Consider the following 15,578-nt stretch of genomic DNA (forward strand, 5'->3'; position numbering starts at 1 on the left):
CATCAGTTGCCCTGTTAGGCATACTCACAGTACATGCTCACTGCTCTGCACCTCACCGGTGTCAGCTGAAAACCTTGGATCTCCAGCACTTACACTTACGGTAGCTTTTGGGGCTGTGGTAAGCAGCGTGGTTTAAAGCTATAATGTGTTGTTTCTGTCTCCCCCCATGAGGAATTCTAAGTAATGACAACAAAACTGTCGGAGCATCCACAGTATACAAGCCTTCCCCAGCCCTCCTCAACGCAGTTGCTAGTAGCCAAGGATACACGGAGGAGTAAAAAACTTCAGAAGAGGTAATTATCTTCATTTTGTTTTCTGTGCTTGAAAATGAAGACACCATTTTTTAAACATAGCCATCAGGGCTTTAAATTACCTTCATCAGCCAACATGGCTAGTAGGTTTTTAAAGTTACAAGCCAATCAGATATACCACTAGCCACATTTTGTTTCCTTTGCCTCCTCTTTATCCTCTGTTCCCCCTGTTTCTTCAGCCTTCATCTATTGCTGTTCTGGTTTCTTAAGTTTGACTTTTCTTTAATTTCAGCTGCTCTGGTTTTTTTGCAACGCTCCTTGCACCCTTTGGTTCTAGCGTAGCTTTTAATCGCCAATGGTTGTATGACACGTCAAGATATGGTGTTTATGGGAAATGTAGGATTTACAAGCAGTGGTGTCAGATAAAGATTACGTTTCCAAGACAAGCACACACACAAAACTGCCCAAATTTCTTGGCGGAAAACCGACTTGTTGCATCATTTCTGCATCCAGCAGATTCAAACAGACGCGGTGTCGTGCACAATAGCTTCAAATGTGAAGATTTGCTGCTTTTCTATTTTTTATATTGTTAAAAACTGAATATGCGTACTACAACTAATATGTCACATTGGGTTTAGACAAAGAGTAATAATTTGTCTTAAATTAGCTTTGCAGCAACTCATTTGGCAATGGCTTGATTGACGTTCTTTAATATAAAAAAGTTACGCACTATAGATTTAGGCAGGAAGACCAAACAATGAGTGCCTTTTTCAAGATCAAGAGTTTCCAACAGCTTTATAAGCTAAAGATGATGAACCTACATCCTCATTTGTCCTATTTAAAAGAATGAACCTGACCACCGAGACAAGGTTTTCACAAAATTGAACATTAAAAAGCATTTTAAAATACATTTTCCGTATATAAATGAAAACCTTTTTTTAATTTGGATTTTTTTTCTGCCTGAGCTCCATTGCTCAAATTAATAATCACAAAATGTGTCTGTGATAAGACTGCATTGACAGATTAGCTTGCTTTTTTATAGCAAACAGTGTGTGTAAATCAGCTGTCTGAAGTAGACTATGCTGTAGTCACTCACCATCAGTATCCCTGCGAAGGCTCGGAGGTTCTTCACCAGGTCCAACAGAGTGCTGGCGACCAAAGCCATGAGCTGGACAACAACATGAAAACGTATGGGGGGGGGGGGGGGGGGGGGGGGGGGGGGGGGGGGGGGGGGGGTTCTGATGAGGCTATAGTGTCCATACATGAACATCTGTGTTGTGTGCCAGTTTACATGGCTATACACAACAGTGTTTCACATAACCTTGCTGTAGAGCAAAAACCTTGTATGTCCAAAACAGCTGCTATTCAGGAAATTATTTAAAAAATGCTAATTTGATTTCATTTACAATTGTCAGAGTCAGAGGAAATTGCCTCATCAATGTTGAAATATTTTTCAAAAAGCCACAGACGTAAAGACGTAAAGGGTGGCCAACAGCATTGGTTTATGGAAAAATTGAAATCTGGAAAATATGGAGATACAAGGTTTCTGCCCGATAAATCACACAATTTATCATGATACAATATTGTATTGATTCTTTGGAAAATTACACAATATTCACATATACCACAGTACAATTTCAAATTGATTCACATCAGCGGCCTGTGAGCGATAGGAGACGATACATGAGCCCGATCAAAACAATCAATTATCACACTTATTCATATTTTTACAAAAAGCTATTAACATATGACTTGGCTATTAAATTACTGGGATCTTCAAGACATTTAAATTAAAAACTCTTTTAATAAAAAAGAATAAATATGAAATGGAAATTTTAAAATGAAAGGGGCATCTTAAAGATGACAATATGTATCAATATTTTCACATTGTAAGGATAATATTGGATGTATTGATGTATTGGTGCAGCCCTACTCCCCGAAAGCAACCATGTTGTGTTTTACTGGATATCCTTTTGTTTTTATTACAGTTTTGTTTTGGCTAAGCTTGCACTAGAAATTATTATATTACTGTATAATACATTTGGCTGCTCCGAGTGTGTGTGTGCTCCTGGCACAGCTTTTATAATGCTGTGTACCTTGATATCTGGGATGATGCGCAGGAAGCGGAACACGATCAACATGTTTATTAACCGAAGCATCTCCCAAAGAGACATCACGCCATGAGAAGATGGGTCCCTGTTGGAAACACACACACACACACACACACAGACACACACACAGACACACACACACACACAAACACAAATACAGGAATGTCTGTAAGTCTGATTAAAGACTTTGTTTTGTCTTTGTTTTTCGTTACAATTTATTTTTGAAATCTGGACGTTTGATCCAAAGATGTGTAATTGCAATATATTTCCAATGCTCATGTAGACATGGTAAAAAAAAATGAACAAGACGAAGTAAAGAAAAAGATTTGTGCTCCAGCCTCTAGGAACAGTCTGAATTTAATATTTGCAGCCTCTGATGCCATTTGTCTATGTTGTTAGCTGTCCATTTTGTCTCAGATGTTGTCTCACGTGTGGATTTTTCTTTGTATACATGCTCTATTGTTTTATATTTTGTCTTGGACAGGTTTCCCTTCTCTAAGGTGATCACCTTGGTAAATAAAAGGTACATTTGAAATGTTTTTTTTTATATATTCCTGCGACGTAAATGTGAATCAAGAGAAAATAAAAGCAATCCTCAAAGGAAAAAAGTTAAATAGAGCTGCAAATATTCATCCATAAATTGATTAGTTGTCAACAATTAAGTTTATCTCCAACTATTTTGATAATTGATAAGTTTGAGTTGTTTTTTCTTTTGAAAAAGAATAAAAATTCTGTGACTGCAGCTTGTTGAATGTGAATATCATCTAGTTTCTTCTCCCTTCTGTGGCAGTAAACTGAATATCTTTGAGTTGTGGACCAAACAAGACATTGAAGGACGTCATCTTGGGCTTTAGGAAACACTAAAACTAAATTTTGATGATTTTATAGACCAAGCAACTAATTCATTAATCGATAAAATTATCCAGAGATTAATCAGCATTGAAAATAATGATAAGTTGCAGCCTTAACGTTGAATATACAAAAAGAATCAAAAGTAAACACAAACTTACCATTGAGAATACGGAAGCCTGTAGGTGACATATATGGTGATCTGTAGGACCTGATAGAGAAACAAACACATACAATCAGTGATGACTATCAAAAGTGATCACACTAAATGTAAAAAGTACCACTTAAAAGTTAACGACAGGCACATTTGACAAGTGCAGTTTTCTGGTGATATTTTCTTTCAAGTAAGACAAAAACTTTCGTGATATGTTGCAGCCTTTGGCGATGTCTTTACTGGGACACTTAATATCACCATAAGGATAAAAACATAGAGCTTGGCCGTTTTTTAAGGCCAATATCAATATGAATATTTGGTTATTTAAAAATCTGATATGCTGATAAATTGGCCAAAATATATATAAAAATAATAATCCAGAAACGTGTTACAAAACAAAAACAGATTTCCCTAGGATTAGTTATATTTAGTAATTTATGAGTTCTCACTAAAATAATATGATAATAATTTGTTTTACTGTCACAACAGAACAGAGGAACCTAAAAATATATTAAAGTTTTGATAAATAAAATAAAACTTAAGACATGAAACCTAAAGTCCTTTAAACAAAAACAAATTAACAAAAAACAGTTGTCAACAGGGACGTTGTAGAGCGCCCTCTGGTGGACAGACTATGCAATTCCAGCACTCATAACACGGTTGACAGTCCGTTTTTATTTTTTAAATTATATTTTATTAGATTAATTTATTTGCCATTATAAATTATTCTGACAAATAATTTATATATTCTTTTTTTCATTGGCCATTATACATGACGATACCAATCGGGAATGCCTAATATTGGCCCGCAGATATATCAGTCGGGCTCTATAAAATAAATATGTATATTGTGCAGCCCTACCACCAGGTATGATAAGGTAAAGAAGGGGCTGAATATCTGGATGCATCTGAACATTTACAGAAATGAATTGGCTTTCATATAGATATTAAATAGGACAATGATAAGAGTGAGTGGGGAGAGCAGGGTTACCAGGAGCAGGATGGTGAGGAAGCCATCGAAGATGTTGTTCCTGTAGGACAGGTATCCTCTCCAGCCGAACGCAAAGATCTTCACGCTCATTTCAAACAGATAGTACAGGATGAAGCACAGGTTGATGATCTGACAGGGGGACAGTGGAGGAGTGAAGTTCGTTCATCAAGTAGGTTACATTCACATTTTCATCTCCGCTGCAATGTTCATTTTACCCCCCAAAAATATGAGATGATGAGTCATTTAAAGACATATTTTGTTCTAACAGGGACCTAAAAAGAGGCAGTTAAAAGAACACTCCATCTCTCTTCTTTTGTTATGAGTTCCAACAATGCAAGTGGTGAAAATCCTTAATATTGTAAACACAAGTAATTATTATACTACAAATTCAAAACATCAACATTTTGAAACATTAAAAAAACAAGTATAAGCAAACTTGATGGAAGCCTACAGGGGACATTTTTGAAATGATTATGAAAATGTGAAAACGAAAATGTAATTCCACATTAATATTATAATTTTTTATCAATGTACTGTGTGTGCTTTTTGTAGTTGTTCATTATAAATATCTGTGTTTCATGTTCACAAACTTGTTTATGAATACTAACCACCACCATCAATTGGAAATATTCCTATGGGTTTGAAATTTTACATTGGCGCTTGCATGAACTGGGGTAGACTCTCCATAGACATGCGTTATCTTGCTTTGTTATACTTTGAACTGCGTGGCAAGAGAGAGTTGATTCCGATATATGATCTCAACGCTAGATGGGAGAAATTCTTACACAATGTAACTTTAAATAAAAATGTAAATAAAAATGGAATAATTCAAAGTTCATTTTCTTTTTTACATACTTGTATGGGCGTTATATGGTCATATTAAAATGCTAATCAGGATTCAACACACTAGAAGTCAATTTCAGGCATACATTTTTACTAAAAAGTGTTAAGGCAGTGGTTCCCAAAGTGGGGGCCGGGGACTCCCAGTGGTCCTAGAGGGAGTTCCAGGGGATCCCCAGCAAAAAGTTTAATAAATATTTTCACTTAGATGTTCACTTTAATTCCATCCATAAGCAACACAATAACAGAATGTATGACTTCTGGACATGTGTTTCTTATTTTAGTCATAGGTTTCATACAGTCTATGTCATAAAGAACATAAAAAGCAAAATTCCTATCAGATGGGGGCCTCTGGGAAGCAAAACTCTCATATGGAGGTCTGATTTATGTCAGTTTAGGGGGGCTAGACATGAAAAGGCTTGGAAACAGCTGGGTTAAGAGCTCATTTTGACCTGATGGTGGTGCTACAGGAAAGGACAGGGGGTCACCAAAAATGATGAAGAAGCTCCCTCTGTGGAGCATGAACCTCTTTAAGACATTATATGACTGTTTTGTGTTCACCTCTATGTTAAAGTTGTCTCTCTCTGCTGTGGACTTTTCAGAATTCAACACCAGGACGGTCTGAAACGCAACACGCAAAAGTTATACAATATATATATATACAAGCAATAGCTTAGTCAGTATGCATGTGTGTGTGTGTGTTTGTAACTTACACATACGCAAATGACATTGGCCAGTGCCACTGCGTTGCCAAGTATTGTGAGATAGTAGTGACTGAAGACCACCTGGCATTTCTGCAGAAATGGAGTATGGTACTGGGGCAAGGGAGGGTGCTGGGAGGAACACACACACACACACACACACACACACACACACACACACACACACACACACACACACACACACACACACACACACACACACACAGTGAAAAACATGAAACAGATGTCAAAGTGAAGAATCTTTGAGCAGCACAGCTCTACCTCTTTAACATGCTCTTTATCCAGAGCATCAAAAATCTTAGTGAACTGCCCTCGATCCATGTAGCCCACATCGGCATACTGCTGCGTCTCCTGAACTCCACATGTGACAAAGAAAACAGTCAAGGTGAAGAACATCTGAATCTGTTTTAACCCACTCAAAAGCTTAGTTTATGGTATGATTTTTGTGGTAATTTTGTGGTATAAATATATATATATATATATATTGTGTGAAGTCTGAACCTATGGAATGAACGTCTGCATATATTGAATGAAATATATTGAATGCAATGATATAAAGAGATTCCCTCAAGACATTCCGGAGATGTTGCGTTGGGACGGACAACCCAAAAACATTATGCCCCCGGCCGCGGCTGTCACCGGCAATGAGGTATAACAAAAATACTCAGAAGACCCATGGAGCGTGGAGTGTGAAGAAGAAAACCGATCAGGATATTTCCCGCAGCATACCTAACTGGTATGTAATATTAGTATCCTCTCACATCTCAAATGAAATAATCATAACTTGCATTGTATTTTGGTGATTGAGGGCCTTTAACTGTGTGTGTGTGTGTGTGTGTGTGTGTGTGTGTGTGTGTGTGTGTGTGTGTGTGTGTGTGTGTGTATGTGTGTTCGGACCGTAGTGATGGCTACTCTGTGGTAGCTCTTCATCTGGACCTTGGACATCACCTTCAGCACCACATCAACCTGCACATGCTCCCTGACAGAGAAAACAACTCAACCGTCTCCAACTGTCCATTTTATATTTTTTGGGAGAATTTTCTAAAATAGCCTGTTTACTTGAAACTGTGCTGGAACATCTACTCCTCTGGAAGAAGCAAACAATTCAGCTTTTTGAATTAATGTGATGCGTGTGTGTCTCTTACTCGACAGCCCGCTGGGTCCCCCGACAGCTGAGGACTTGGAAAGCAGCTCGGATCCCCAGTCGTCTCCTGATGATGGACGTTTGGACCGACATCTGGACCAAGACATGAATAGTAAAATTGATCTAACTGTACACTTCTTACTTGTCTTGCAGGGGTGTCAAACTCATTTTAGTTAATGGGCCACATACCCCTTATTTGATTTCAAGTGGGCCAGACCAGTGAACCACTTTTAACCAAAATTAAAGTCTTACATTTATGGAAAAAGGACTCAGAAATTCCCTGAGATTAAAGTGGTAATTACTTCTCTAACTACACTTTCCAAAGTCATCTAGTGGGCCTGATTGGACCCTTGGTAGGACCAGTTCTGGCCAACGGGCCATATGTTTGACACCTCTTTGTTAAGGGCTGCTACGATTTAGAAGATAGTAAGTGAGCTAATTAAAATAAGAGTTTAAAGCTATAGTGCATAGTTTGTGTCTTCCCCATGAGGAACTCTAAGTAATGACAACAAAACAGTTGGCGAGTCCACATGATACAAGCCTTCCGTGAAAAGCTTACTAATGACCACATCAGTTTGTATTAGAACATATGTATTCCAGTGCTTTAACTTCTACATGAACTTAAATGCAATACTCCATAGCACATACAGACATGAGGTTGATACACCTGGCAGGGTCTAAAAACAGACATTTCTTTTAGGACAATAACATTTTAACAAATTTTAATGAAGTTGGTCTCCTTAATATTGTTTGAATTTATGTCTCTATTTTCAATCATTAATGTGTGCAATACACACTGTATTTGTCTGTAACAGGCTTTAATAAAGCCCTGACAGGTGTGGGTTTAATAGAACGGCAAGGCCTTTTTATTGACCTTGTACAGATATGATAACTCTGCATTTGTAATGTTTGAGGAGGTATATTGTAGGGCTGAACCATTAATCGTTTTTTATTCCTCTATTCCTTTACAGAACTGTCCTATTTTTAGTAGATCTTATATATTTTTGTATTACTTTATTTAATATGATGGTAGACGGTGCAATGTGTAGATGCTGCTGTTGAACTGAGGCTGCTAAGACATTTCAGTTTGTAGAAAAGTACTGATATTCCTTAAAGAATTGTTTTGATTTTATAATAGCTGGCTTTTATTTTAAAATAAATGACTGTTCAATGTCCCATGCTTATTAAAAGAAAATGTATACTTTATTACTTTAAATATTTATTGCTTGCAATTCCTATCTATGTTCTCATCCTTGCATAAGAAAATAGAGCAGTTTAGATGGTGTCTCGTGTTATAATGCTCCATGACATGTTTTATTTGTTGGACATTGAGTGTTAAACTTTAGCTAAGCTACTAAGAAAAATCGCAAAGTCAATCGTAATTGCAATATGTGGCAGAAAAATTCCCAGATGAGATTTTTTCCCCAAATCCGTCAGCCCTAGTAAATTGTCAGAATTTATTCCAGTTAGACTCCTGATATATTCCAGCAGATGGCAGTCTTAGCTCCCCAACCTGTTCCACTCTCTCTCTGGTGAACTGGTGGCCTGGGAGGCATATTAGTGAGATGCAAGTGAATTAGAAGCAGTGTAGTTAGTCACTTTACATTTCTGATGACTTTTTTATTTTTCCCACCCTTCATGGTTTCCTTTCAAACATGCTATAGTTGTTAAAATGCTTATATTATGCTAATTTTCAGGTTCATAATTGTACTAAAAGGTTGTACCACAATATGTTTATGTGATTTCATTTTTAGAAAACATCATATATTTGCCAGCAATCTCTTCTGGTGAAATAAGTCATTGTTATAAGTTATTGTTATTACATTATTAATCAATCGTTTAATTTTGACCATATGGCCTTAGCAATAAACAAGCCATTCTTTAATGTTGCCAACTCTCGTGTGCTCCTTTTTGATATTTTATATTATATACAGTACATGCTAAATTTACTATATATGTTTTGGTTGAGAAACCAGTTCAGGCACCGGCGCCGTTTAAAAGTGTTGTTTTAGCACCGGTATGGGAAAAAACGCAAACAATACTCAACACTAGCAGTAAGTACTGCTAGCTTGTCAGTTGCAGAGTATGAGGGCGTGCCACGCTAGCAGCTAGGCGAGCATTATAATGTGTGTTTCAAAGTGACGCACGTTCGTCTCTGAATTAAAGACTGGACTACAACAGAGCTGTTTGTAGAGTGTTTTCTGTTGGAGATGGTAAGTCCCTTTGGGAGGGACTTTGGGATTTTTCACTTTGTAAACCTATAACACACACAAAAAACATATATAACCCAATAAAGGAAAAGGAAAAAGCCAAAAAGTATAATTTGAGCACTTTAAATTCAAAGTAAATATCAATTAATAATTACATCAATTTTTCTCACTGTTATCTTTTCTTGGTGACGCAAAACTAGAATGAAACTTTGACCCCAATGTGATGCAGACTTGTTCACTGTGATATATAACCTGATTCTAGAGTGCGCTGAAGGATTGTTTTATATCGTGCAGAAATAATTAGAAACCAATCGATGCCTGGAAAATGTATTAAAAACACAACACGGCAACACTGACTGCAAAAGCTTTAGCTGTAATGTATTGTATCCATGACTTGTAGTAAATGCTCTACAACATGCAAAACCACTTGTATGGTCCTCTAAAATGTTTTTTTAGCCCCTGTACCAATCCATCAAGATGCTTTGCCTTCAGCCAGGTCGTCACTGTAAATACCTACCTGTTCTAAATGACTTGCCTGGTTCAAAAAAGGTTAAATAAAGTCCCCGGTGAAGTAAAAGCCTGAAAATATGTACTCGTTTTTGTATTCAACACTGACTTCATTCCAGTTAAAAACAGGTGAATGTAACAGAGCTTTAACTTAAAGATGACTTGCAATGAACATTTACCTTTGTTTTCTTAGTAAAGACTTACGACCAGTCTTATCTGGGTCTTAACCCTTGTCCATCACTAGGGACATGTTTGGCCTTTTCATTTTTCGATAATTTTTGCTGTGCATACGGCATACATTTTGGGGTTCTTGAACATTGGAAGTTGAAACCACATTTTTTAATTCCATGGTCGATTACAACATACACTCATATTCTGTTATGGCTTTCAACCTAGAGCGCTTGCTTTAAAAACTGTAGTTTGTGAATGATTTTTCTTATCCTATGTTACGCACAAATTAATGACTCAATGTTGGGCGTATGCTCTCACTTGTGAAATGACTTGTCATTGTCAGACCTTCCACTGCCGAGGCTTGTTTTTTCCCGTGGACACACCTGCTTTTCCAGACGGGAGTAATTAAGTAACAGCAGTCATGATTTGTTTAGTAAATAAAAAACCCTCTCACATGACTGGCCAACATTAATGATGTCGCATATGATCAGAACAGACAGACAGACAGACAGGTAGGCAGGCAGGCAGGCAGGCAGACAGGCGGGCAGGCAGACGGGCTGGCAGACAGGTAGGCAGGTAGGCAGATAGTAAGACAAACAGACAGAAAGGCATTCAGACAGACAGAGAGACGGACAGTGAGACAGACTGTAAGACAGGCATACATACAGACAGACAGACGGACAGACAGGCATCTATACAGACAGACAGACAGATGGACAGACAGGCAGGCAGATCGGCAGACAGTAAGACTTCAGACTTCCAGAATTCAACAAGTCAAATTTAAGACTTTTTAAGACCTTTATGAATTAAATTTAAGACCTACTTTAGATCACAACATACAAGAACAATGGAATGCAGAGTCAAAAAAGTTAAATGCAAAGTTCATTAACGTCGGCGAATTTAAGAGTTTTTAAGGCCTAATATTTTGAGTTGGAAAATTTAGACTTTTTAAGACCCTGCGGAAACCCTGAAGATAACTCCCGGGGTGATGGAATGCTCCTCAGCAGCATGACGTCATACTGTGTGTGTGACTCACCAGTAAATATCCTCTGAACTGGTTATAGATGATAGCTGTCAGCAAGTTCATCAAGCAGTAGGTTCCTGCCAGGACGCAAAACAAATTGCCTCTAAAACACATTTATTTCAAAACACATCATTCAACACATTGTTTTATCCCATTTATTTTTGCTTTAACTAGTGATGGAGTACTCGTGTCCTCGAGTCGCTGTACTTTAGCCTTGTGATTTGACTTGGACTCGAGGATTTATGAAATAGGAATTGGAAGTTGGATGAAGTTTCTGGTGAGTTTAAGTGTATTGTAGGCAGTGATTGGGTAGTCGAGTCCTGGACTCGGACTCAAGTTGCTATTCTCTGGAATCAGGACTAAACTCTGACTCGAACTAAGGTAATGGTGGTGACTCGACTAACCCTCGGGTCCTGCTTTGGGGACTCAGATTTGGACTCAAGAATTTATTAAATCGGACTGGAACATTCATGAAATAGGACTTGGAAGTTGGAGGAAATTTCTGACTACTTTTATGTTCAATAGGCCGGGATGGAGTACTCAGGTCTGGACTCAACTCTGACTCTTCTTTGGTGACTCAGGCTTGAACTCTGACTCGAACACTGGGGACTCGAGACTTGACTTAGCTTTGACAGTTGGTGACTCGACTACAACACTGGCTTCAACAGCAACACAATAATGTACTATCACTTTAAGTCACTTAAGCTGACACACAATAATCTAGTATCACTTACCAATCACACTGAAGGTGACAAAGAAGATGGAGTAGGCTCTGTTTAGGGAGTAGGCAGGGATCATCACTGTGACAGGGCACAAGAAATTTTAAAAAGAGCTTCATCACAAAAATAAATAACGGTAATCAGCCAAAATGGAATGTTTATCACGTGAGAGGCAATGTACCATCTGGGTTGTTGGCAGTGGTGAGCAACACCAGCAGAGACGTGAGGGAATTAGGCAGGGATCTGAAATGGAGCCTCCACTCCTCGTTCTTGTCTGGATCCTGAACACAAACACAGCAGGAGAGTGATGAACAGAGGGGAGAGGTATTGTATTGTTCTCTCTACAGACTTGTTATTTTGTGTATATTGTATTTATGTACATTATATTGTATCCTAGTATTTCATTTATATTCTGTGCTGTGGGACTGATTTTGCTGCTGCAACACTGTAATTTCCCAGTTTATTGGGATCAATAGCTATCTATCTATCTATCTATCTATCTATCTATCTATCTACATATTCTTTAATATGGTACTGAAAATTGGGTTTCAGCTTCTCAGATATAAAGACTTGAATTACTTAACCATCAGATGACTTGTGGCAAGCATTTATTTATTAGGGTTGATATCTTGTAGAAAGTAGGCTTCTTGATTAATTGACATATTAAAGGTCCAGTATCATGTTAATTTTCAGGTTCATAATTGTATTTTGGGTTTCTACTAGAACATGTTTACATGCTTTAATGTTCAAAAAACCTTTTATTTTTCTCACATTGTCTTTCTGAATATACCTGTATTCACCCTCTATCTGAAACACTTCGTTTTAGCACCTGTCTCTTTAAGCCCTCCTCCTAAAAAAGTCCAGTGTGCTCTGACTGGTCAGCCTTTCCAGGTCTTTCACATCTGCGTTCTCTGAGTCTCTAAGCCGTCACTGCAGCCGGGGAATGACTGTGACGGCACTGTAGTGGCACTTTCTATTTGTAGTACATTTATAGTACATCACAACCGTGCAGAAGTGCTGACGATTCGTTTAAAGACTGAATTATGAATACGGACCGTGTACATTTCTCTGTGGATGGAGTGGTTTGATACTTTAACAGTATTTATGTGATGAATGAACCTGCTTTATACTTAAAAAAGACATGGAAATCTCACTTTTTACAATATGGGACCAATAATATATAAATTAGTAATTAAATCTTCAATTAGATGTGTTAAAAAGACAGATAAAGTGTCTTTTATCATGTCACCTCTGGGCTAGCTGTTGTATTAGCGTCTGCAATTCACTGCAGTCTCACATTAAAGCTTTCATCTTTCTATAAAAGTAAAAAATGTTTCAGAGTAAATAAATGACTATCTCCTACAGCAATGATATGAGAATTCTAACTAACACATGTCAAACAAATATGATCCTTAAATGTATAATATGCAGTGCTTTCTTCAAGAAAAACAATGTATAGACAAAAGAAATCCCTCTCAATTATTAAATATGACTAACTAGAAGTGTGTTTGCCTTGTGTCTTTTCATTTTTATTTTGTTGTGTGAAGGACCTTTCTTGGTGGTAACATAAAGCCCTTTGGGCGCCAGTTGGGTGTGTAACCCCCAGCCAATGAGAACATGCACCGCAGCTTTGCCCTTAAATGTCTCATATCCTGACTGACACACACATACATTTACACAGAATACCATGATGCTGCACCTTCCCGGAGGCCTCCACCATCTAGTGAGGTAAAGCTTAGCTCTGGTTTACACATGTTTTATATCCCACACATCCAACCTTTCCTGGGTCAGTTTAAGACATGGGTCTTCAACAGGGGGTCCGCGGACCCGTACTGCATGGGGGTCGCGAAAGTTTTGGCTGATTAGACTTTTTTTTAATATTCCCCCCCCCCCCCCCCCCCTGCAATTTTTTCCACTAATTGAAATGTCTTTAAATACACATTAACATGAATTCAACACACTGTAGTAAACAGATAAATGGAGGCAGAAGATGTCTTTCAGTCATCAATGCACACATTCAGCGACACACAGGAGCTCTTTGAAGCTGGGCACCGTTTCATTCACAACACCTGTCCCATCAACGAGGAATCACAATCAGAAATACGTTAATAATCCCAGGGCGAAATTACTTTCGTTACATTACTCCATATGTAATAGAGTGTATTACATTTGGAGTAATGTAACGAAAATATTGAATGCACAATAACAAGGTAAATTTACACATGGCACTATAGGACCAGTTTGATATAACACAATTTTATACAATATATATAATTAGGGGGTCCCCGCTCCATCTCGCCATCAGTTTGGTGGTCCTTGGCCTGGAAAACGTTGAAGACCCCTGGTTTAAGATATTCGTGTTTTCAAATGTACGTCTCTATTTTTGCAACTCTATTTTCCATGACAGGCAAGTGGCAGGCTTTACAACAAACCTTGAAACACACACACACACACACACACACACACACACACACACACACACACACACACACACACACACACACACACACACACACACACACACACACACACACACACACACACACACACACACCTGAACCCACCTCACTTTTAGCAAACAGCAGCATCCCGATCATAGTGAAGAGGCAGAGGTGGAGCGCCAGCAGCAGGATGACACTGGACACACACACACACACACACACACACACACACACACACGGAGGAGTCAGTAAAGTCAGTATTTATCTTTCTCTTTTTCTCAAAGAAAAACAAAAACTTAATGTAAACTTAATGTTACAGGTATATACAATGTCCATCACTTTGAATTTCAATTGTATTTCTTAAAACTCCTTTCTTTAGTTCAGTATGGCTGACGGTTCAATATTCTACAAAAACCATGAGCCTCAGCAACTTTGCCTAAAGCACAATACAACGATTTGAGGATGTTTGTTGTTGCCGTTGGAAACACAACCCTACCACAGATTCTGAAATAATCCAAAACTGACCCAGAATCTGAAAGTGAACTGATCCAAACTGCAGATTATTTTCTCAGGTTTCTCCAAACAGATTTTAAAGCAACTATTAAATTCATCTCAAACTATTTTGATAATCAATGATTCGGTTTGAGTCATTTTGTGATGTCATTTTCTTAAATGTGAATATTTTCTAGTTTCTTCACTCCTCTAAGACAGTAAACTGAATATCTTTGAGTTGTGGACAGAACAAGACATTTGAGGACGTTACCTTGGGCTCTGGGAAACACTGATCCATATTTTTCACAATGTTCTGACATTTTAGAGACCAAACAACTAATCCCTTTCATTCAGGAAATAATCAACAGATTAATCAACAATGAAAATAATTGTTAGTTGCAGCCCTAATGCAATTGCATGATTACTACTAGAATTCTCGTTGGAAGTCGTACTTGAGTTGCTCATCTTTTGTGCTGATGATTCAACTGGGAGAGTTTATGTCCATCTGTGTCTTGGAAGTGGCTCCAAATCTCATTCACCAAACATTGTCTTAATAGTGGTGTCGGAAATAACTGTAAGACATCTATAGCACCAATCATACCCTGCAAACAATCTTGCTTATTGTTCAATTTATTGAAATTGAATACAGTTTTTTTAACAGGGATGCACTATTGGTCACTGTCACCCAGTCACTATATTACAGTGAGGTGGTGCAGAGTATATTATGATCATGAGTCTATCATGATCCGTATGTGGCCACATTACAGGGAAGCAGCAACCCGCTGACAGAAGTGAGAGTCTCTGGAGACTGTGGTGGCTGTTTTATTTGTTATTTAAAGATGATATTTTTGGCTTTTGTTGCCTTTATTTATAGGACAGATACAGTGGGTACGGAAAGTATTCAGACCCCTTTAAATTTTTCACTCTTTGTTTCATTGCAGCCTTTTTCCAA

General features: G+C 37.9%; 1 protein-coding gene across 2 annotated transcripts in view; it reads right to left on the bottom strand.

Annotated features, from left to right (window-relative positions):
* Nucleotides 1–15,578, bottom strand: part of tpcn2 (two pore segment channel 2) — a 33,156-nt gene that overhangs the window by 5,499 nt on the left and 12,079 nt on the right. For both annotated transcript variants that reach the window (XM_034867763.1, XM_034867771.1), the window contains exons 7-19: nt 14,258–14,330; nt 11,875–11,974; nt 11,709–11,774; nt 10,987–11,051; nt 7,064–7,155; nt 6,816–6,897; nt 6,180–6,269; nt 5,910–6,029; nt 5,758–5,817; nt 4,357–4,485; nt 3,373–3,422; nt 2,348–2,447; nt 1,348–1,419 (exon numbers count right to left, since the gene is read on the bottom strand). In XM_034867763.1, coding sequence (XP_034723654.1) covers nt 1,348–1,419; nt 2,348–2,447; nt 3,373–3,422; nt 4,357–4,485; nt 5,758–5,817; nt 5,910–6,029; nt 6,180–6,269; nt 6,816–6,897; nt 7,064–7,155; nt 10,987–11,051; nt 11,709–11,774; nt 11,875–11,974; nt 14,258–14,330 — 1,099 coding nt within the window. The remainder of the gene's footprint in view (nt 1–1,347; nt 1,420–2,347; nt 2,448–3,372; nt 3,423–4,356; nt 4,486–5,757; nt 5,818–5,909; nt 6,030–6,179; nt 6,270–6,815; nt 6,898–7,063; nt 7,156–10,986; nt 11,052–11,708; nt 11,775–11,874; nt 11,975–14,257; nt 14,331–15,578) is intronic.

The sequence above is a fragment of the Etheostoma cragini genome, chromosome 1 (genome assembly GCF_013103735.1).
Source record: "Etheostoma cragini isolate CJK2018 chromosome 1, CSU_Ecrag_1.0, whole genome shotgun sequence".
NCBI classification, from domain to species: Eukaryota; Metazoa; Chordata; class Actinopteri; order Perciformes; family Percidae; genus Etheostoma; species Etheostoma cragini.